The sequence below is a fragment of the Coenobita brevimanus genome, chromosome 57 (genome assembly GCF_032717465.1).
Source record: "Coenobita brevimanus isolate Jiangsu-jjx chromosome 57, ASM3271746v2, whole genome shotgun sequence".
NCBI lineage: Eukaryota > Metazoa > Arthropoda > Malacostraca > Decapoda > Coenobitidae > Coenobita > Coenobita brevimanus.
This window is the reverse complement of record NC_137010.1, coordinates 60,072,583-60,080,082: the sequence shown is the minus strand read 5'-3', so window position 1 is coordinate 60,080,082 and position 7,500 is coordinate 60,072,583. Positions and strand designations below refer to the sequence as shown.

Here is a 7,500-nt window from a genome sequence, read left to right as displayed (position 1 = left end):
TGTATCTCAAAAGTTTTCGAGTCAAATCGTAATTGAAAAATTTTACAGCATCTTTCCTATCACAACCTTCTTTCTGATCGTCAGTATGGGTTCCGTCAGGGACGCTCCACTGGCGATCTTCTCACCTACCTTTCAGACTCCTGGTCATCCTCCTTTTGGCGAATGCTTTGCCATTGCACTTGACATCTCTAAGGCTTTCGATCGAGTCTGGCATAAATCTTTAATTTCTAAACTGCCCTCTTATGGTTTCTATCCTTCTATCTGTGCCTTCATCTCTAGCTTCCTTTCTGGTCGATCTATAGCAGCTGTTGTAGACAGCCATCGTTCTTCTCCTAGATCTGTCAACAATGGTGTTCCTCAGGGCTCTGTCCTATCACCAACTCTCTTCGTTTTATTCGTCATTGACCTTCTAAGCTGTACATCTAACCCCATCCACTCTTATGCTGATGACTCCACCCTTCACTTTTCCATTCAGTTCCCGCAACGTCCATCTCAGCAGTTATTTCAACAAACAAGGGATGAGGCTATGGCACACCTAATATCTGACTTGGCTTGTATCTCTGACTGGGATAAAAATAATCTGGTTGTTTTTAATGCATCAAAGACTCAGTTTTTACACCTATCAGCCCGACAAAATCTTCCACAGGTATACCCACTAATGTTTAATAATATTCAGCTTAATCCTGCATCATCCTTGAACATGCTTAGGGTTTCATTTACTTGGGACTTATCTTGGAAAGATCATATTACATCTCTTGTAAACTCTGCTTCCAAGAGAGTAGGTGTGCTAAGCCGACTCCGTTCCTTCTTTATCCCTGCACAATTGTTGACTCTATACAGAGGTTTTATCCCCCCCCTCTGTGGAGTATAACTCTCATATGTGGGGAGGCTCCCCACATACAGTTCTCCTTAATAGGGTGAAGCCAAAGGCTTCTCGTCTCATTAACTCTTCTCCTCTTACTGACTCCCTTCAACCTCTCTCTCTTCGTCGCACTGTTGCATCTTTATCTCTTTTCTATCACTACTTCAATGGTCACTGCTCCTCTGAACTGTCTGCATGCATTCCTCCACCTTTACGACAGGCGCATAGCACCCGTCTAGCAGCAAACGCTCATTCCTTTTCTGTCCATCTCTCTAATACACGACTTAACCGTTACTCCCAGTCCTTCATGTATGCAACATGTCAGCTCTAGAACTGTCTCCCTCTGTCTGGATTTCCTGCTTCCTATGATCACCAGTCTTTCAAACGCGGTGTGTCCAGGCATCTCAAAATGATCGGATCTTGAATTTGGCTCTCTCTTGTATTTTGTTTTTCTCTTGGAAGGAACAACAATTGCGGGCTCGCGGCCTTTGGTTCCTTCTTCCTCACATAAAGGAAAAAAGATATATATATATATATATATATATATATATATATATATATATATATATATATATATATATATATATAAATAATTTATGAAGAGGGTCAGAAGATCAAGATAAAATTCATAGGCTACCGTCGAAAGTACTCGTCAGTGATTCAAGAAATTTTTAAATATATTAATCGTAAATGTTCATGTTGTCTGTGTTCCCAACATTCTTTATATGTTTCCTTTCTTCCTTTATCCTTCACCTCTTCTTCTTCCCTCACCCTCATCCTCCTCTGCGATATTTCCCTACTAATAATCTCTTCTCCATTTTTCTGTTTCATATACCCTTTTTCATGTGTTCCTTCTTCATCTCCTTCCGTTTCATCACATTCCCTTATAGTAAGTCGTCACATTACCATTACACCCAACCCTTTACCACTAACAGGTCTTGCTTAGTTCCCCTTAGGGCTGAGGACGTTACTTACCAGGTTGACCACATTATTCCATCTTGGCTTTTCTTGCTTTTGGATTTAATATTATTTTAAGGGGCATAGAAAGCTTCGTAGTACTGTTTCTTAGCGAACTGTTTTCCTTATTACACCATAACATTTTCTTGTATGTTTGTCTATCTATATACCTAGGCTGCTTCCCCCAAGGAAAGGGAGGTAGCCGAGACAGGACGACACACTCCCCATTTACTCATCCATTCAAACACATTCATTCGCATCTTAGCCCCAAAGGGGAGAAAGGACAGATCCTCACCGCACCACACCGCACAAGGGTCAACTTCACAGTGCAATCAGTGATATCCGCAGCAGGGCCCGACAGTAGAGCAGGTTTATCCCTGCCACATCATAATAGACCCATCCCCTTACCCGCACCTGACCTGACTAGCTGATCAGACAAATGTTTGTATCTTTTTAATTTTAACTTGAGTTGCATCAATAACTTGTAAGATGATATTGACGTGTACCGTAATGTAAGCTGATGAGGAACAGGCATTACGAAATCTCCAGAACCACCTGAAGTATGACTGTTACACCTTTTTACTCTAACTTGCTCCAGATTTTTACCCTTTTGCAACTTGTTTCCCTGTAGCTCAGTGGCAGAAAAAGACAATATTACAGCTCTGCATTCTTTCCACAGCACTTCTTCATGACTTGCTTAATATTCTAGTGTTAATCTCTTGTTACAATTCAGTATTTACGGTCGACGGATGGTAATTTTAGGCCAAGGTAGAGTAAAAACAGCATAGTTACCCTCAGGGCTGAATACGTTCATTGTCAGGTGTGTCACTTTCTTCCTGATGTCGCTGAGTACCACATTTGCACCTTCCTTGTTTATTACTCTCAAGTTCTTCTGCATGATAACATTTCTTATTTAGGTATGTCGAAGGTGCCCCAAGGATATATAACTGGGCAGTAGATCCTTCACCTCCCTCCCTATCCCCCAGAGGGAGGATGATAGACCGCTGGAGAACAGTCACTTCAGTCAGCAGTTCATGGGGTTCGTGTTTGAAATGAACCTGGGGCTGCTACAACAACAACTACTGTTAATATAGTTCTTCCACAGTAACCTGATCCACATTCTCATCCTTTTGCACCTTATTTCACGTATCTCAGTGCCAGAACAAATAAAAGATGGAACTGCACATGTTTTCCATAGCACTTACTGGTGACCAACTTCATACTTTACTGTTAACATACTATTGCAATTCTTCATTTAATATAGAGAGATGTCAATTTTAGGCCATGTAAGATTATTTTATTCAACTCATAAGTTCCCCACTCGTAATGAAAGGGGTAATGAATGCTGTAAATAACCTTCCAGTTCAAAGAATTTTTCCAAGACTTATCCTGATTTTTGGAAATAGTATGATTAATATACGGGTTATCCCATGAGAGTTTTTGGAAACTTCACCAGGTTTTTTTTCGAGGGCTTATTTTGAGTTTAAAAGAACTTTATTAACATGGGTTCAATTTTCAGCCGTCACGGAGCTACGACAACGACAACAACGAACAAAAATAACAACAACTACTACTACTTCTACTATTACTACTACTACCATCACTACTACTACCATCACTACTACTACCATCACTACTACTACCACCACTTCTACTACCACCACTTCTACTACCACCACTACTACAACTACCACCACCACAACTACAACTACCACCACCACCATCACCATTACTCCTACTACTACTACTACTACTGTCACACCCTTAAGATAAAGATTAACAGAGCAAAGCAAAAAAAAAAAAAAAAACGTGAAACTGGATCAAATTGACTTTGGGGTATAAATACATTTTTCCTCTCTCTCTCTCTCTCTCTCTCTCTCTCTCTCTCTCTCTCTCTCTCTCTCTCTCTCTCTCTCTGATTGTACAGTGTTGCTTTACAAAATATCTTGTAAGAAAATTGTCACTCAGCCACACCAGGGAACACATTTTCTTGTTATAACTTGCAGATAATATTACAAAATTTCTCACAGTTTCCTTGAAAGTTATACATTGGGAAGAGATGTAAATGCAAGTAAACATTTTTTATTTTATTAGAAAATATTACATCGATATAAAAAGAGGTACACAAAATATATTATTTGTATATGAATTAGTAATCTTAGAGATTTCCCTCATTACTGGTATGTATTCTAATTTACTTAGGAGGCTTTCTATGGTGGGTTTCTTCTTACTTGACGAAACCCGTAACAGCTTTCAGTTCAGCTGGTGACGGATTAAGTCAGACTGGAGGATTGATTTCACTAGTAAACAAAAATACGCAGTCCTTCCTCGTAACTAAGACATCGAATTTCAGACAGCCACAACTTGGTATTCAAATTATGATTGGTCCACTTCTCTCAGGTGAAAACAGAGCGCTCATAGAATTTTTGAATATGTGTCTGTTTCCGTCAGTGTAATCTCAATGGGTGACAGTGTGAGTCGGTGGTGATGCCAGTCTTTCGTCAGAGAGAGAGAGAGAGAGAGAGAGAGACAGAGAGAGAGAGAGAGAGAGAGAGAGAGAGAGGCAGACAGACAGACAGACAGAGACAGAAACAGAGACAGACAGACAGACAGAAGCTAATCAGTCTTTGTGGCACCTACCACCAATGTGTACACCTTAACATAGCACCGGTATGACACACAATAGACTGGCATGCATAATAAAACACACACACACACATACACACACACATACACACACACACACATACACACACACACACATACACACACACACATACACACACACACACACACACATACACACACACACACACACACACACACACACACACACACACACACACACACACACACACACACACACACACACACACACACACACACACACACACACACAGAATGCCGATGATAAAATGGGACAAGGAGTGTTTGTCTAGCTGGACGAACACATTCGAGGAGCCAGATGACCATAGTCGGGGTGACTGCCTTGCACAGGTTCGTTGTTTAACAGATGGGTGGAGGTTTTTCGATCACGTAATGCCGTCAAAGGAAGAAAGCTGGTTATTTATCCTTACATGTACTGAACAAGAGCAGGCTAGCCTGGGGCCCCTACACCTTGACGATGGTAATGTGGAGTTGCCTGATAGCAATTTTTTTTTTTCACAAACATGTATCGGCCTCGGTAGTTCGTCGCACACTTCCTACACTTTCATTCTTGCTGTCGTCGGACGATTTCGTTTATCTTGGAACAGTCTGTTCGTCGTTAACTATTAGAAACAAAAGTGTCTGCCTCTCTTCTTCGTCTCACACTTCTACTGAGTTTTTGTTTTTGCTTTTCATATTTCTGCTATCGCCTGAAGATTTCTTAGTCATCATAAGGACCTCTTAGAGCACCTATTTCATTCTCACTCACTGCATGTTGTCCTGAACACGATGGACACCATCTGAACAAGATGAACACCAGCTGAATAAGCTCAGCATTAGCTGAACAGTTCGGTGGTGAAGCCGAGGAGATGCAAGGGGTCCTGAGGTGACGAGGGTGACAGGTCGTAGAATATGTCCAGGGGATCGTCGAAGAGGCAGGAGTCGTCAGAGAGCAGGTCGTCCAGGTCACGGCAGGGATGCGGCAAGCAGGGCGAGGCGGGGAGAGTGAGGCAGGGCGACTTAAGGCAGGGTGCGATAGGTAGGGAGGTAGTATGAGGGTCAGTGTGAGTGGAACAGGATGAAGACGAGAGGCTAAGGCAGGGTGAAGTTGAGAGGGAGACAGTGTGAGTGATAGTGTGTGGGTGTGCAGTGAGGACATCGCTCAGCGCCCTGATGTAGTCCACCGCCAGCCGTAGTGTTGTTATCTTTGTCATGGTGGATGAGGCCGCGGCCACCTCCACACTCTCGGGCAGCACCTGACGAAGGGTATCAAAGGCCTTGTTGATCTCTTTCATGCGGTGCCGCTCCCGGGCGTTGGCAGTCTTCCTTCGGTACTTGGAGAGTGGCGCCGGACGTGAATTTGACCTTCTAAGGACCTTGCCTGCCTCCTGCTGCAGTCGCTTCAGCGTGCGCGGTCGCAGCTTGTATTTCTCTGCCTCCCCTCCCTCCTTCTCGCCCTCACACCGCACCATATTTTCGGATCACTATTTATTAACGCATTGATCTCACTGATCCCCAGATCGCTGTTTACTGCAGCATTCACCTTAGCCAAAGATTACTACTAAAGCCTGCTGAAGCATCGATTTCACCGCACCAGATCGCTACTGCACTCACTGTACTGACGTCACTCAGCAACAGATCACCACTTACTGCAGCAACGATATCACTGAGTGCCCAGTCACTACTTTTTATTTAGGTGTCCTGTAGTATCAGTCTCACTGAGCACCCAGTCACTATTTAGGTCTTCTACTGCGCGGAATTCACTGAGCACCAAATAGCTATTGATGCAGCATTGATCTCAGCACCAGATTTCGACCGTATTTACCGAGGCACTGATCTCAGCGAAGGAGCACTCCTTAGCAAAGGATTACTACTTCATGCAGCATCGATCTCACTCATCTATCGATCACTACTTTGGCCTATTACAACATTGCTTGCACTGAGTAACAGATAGCTCTACTTCCTGTGGCATTCACCTCACTCGGAGTCATGCTGCTGACACTGCTGGTGATGACACTACTGCTTCTAGGAGTGACACTAATGGAGATGAAACTACTGGGAGTGACATTACTGGGGTGACACAGTTGGGTGTAATATCCCTGGGGATGACACTGCTTGGGTGGTGCTACTGGGAAGACACTGCAAGCTGACACTGCTGGTGGTGACACTGCTGGTGGTGACACTGCTGGTGGTGACACTGCTGGTGGTGACACTGCTGGGTGGTCAGGGGTGTATCACCCTTTCTATGGAGGTACTAGTGATGGATGGAGCACAGCTCTTTTTGCCTGGTGAGGTGACAGCTGCATGAGTGAGTCTCGGGCAACCTCCACACTTCTGCGTAGACTGCCTCACGTATTCTGTCAAGCAGATAGACATCTATCACAACTTTTGAACAGCTTGACATCTTAATCCGCAATTTTGTCATGTTAGAGGCACCTAATCCTTGACTGCTTATTCTTTTGAGTGCACTCTCTATTTCGTATATGAACACAGACTGTATAAATTACATAGAAAATAATATTTCCATTACATGTATAAAAATAACTTGGTAAGGAAGAGGGTCTGTGAAATCTCCAAGCTATTTAGAATACGACTCAATCTACAACACCACAGTCAATGTTTTTATGAGTGTGGGCATTACCATCACGGCCTTTACACATAGTCTGTGGAGCAAATGGCCATCTACGACAACCACTAGTGACATCTTATCAAGATCATAGTTATGACACCTAAAGTTACAACCTACAGCCCCTCAGAAGCCTCCTTTCGATCCTATTGTCTATTTACCTTCATTTGGGGCACATCTTTGCCCTTTTGCAGCTTATTTCGCATAATTCGGTGACAGAAGAACAATGCTACGGCCTTGCATCCTGTATTTAACACTTCTTCATGACTGGCCTCATATGCTAGTGTTAATCTGTTCTTACAACTCTTAGTCACATAGGAGAGATGGCAACTTTACGCCTAGTTAAACTGAATAGAATATAGGACTTTGTTATTGGTGAATTGTGGATGAAAAATAAACGATATAGAGT

The 7,500-nt window shown here is 43.0% G+C and overlaps 1 protein-coding gene across 1 annotated transcript; it reads right to left on the bottom strand.

Annotated features, from left to right (window-relative positions):
- Nucleotides 1–5,301: 5,301 nt before the first annotated feature.
- LOC145402052 (uncharacterized) lies at nucleotides 5,302–5,937 on the bottom strand. The gene has a single exon (XM_080274149.1). The coding sequence runs from the start codon at nucleotides 5,935–5,937 to the stop codon at nucleotides 5,302–5,304; it is 636 nt and encodes a 211-aa protein (XP_080130275.1).
- Nucleotides 5,938–7,500: the final 1,563 nt, after the last annotated feature.

What these genes read in the sequence shown, in the direction of transcription:
- LOC145402052 (XM_080274149.1), bottom strand. Translation starts at nt 5,937, where the DNA reads ATGGTGCGGTGTGAGGGCGAGAAGGAGGGAGGGGAGGCAGAGAAATAC.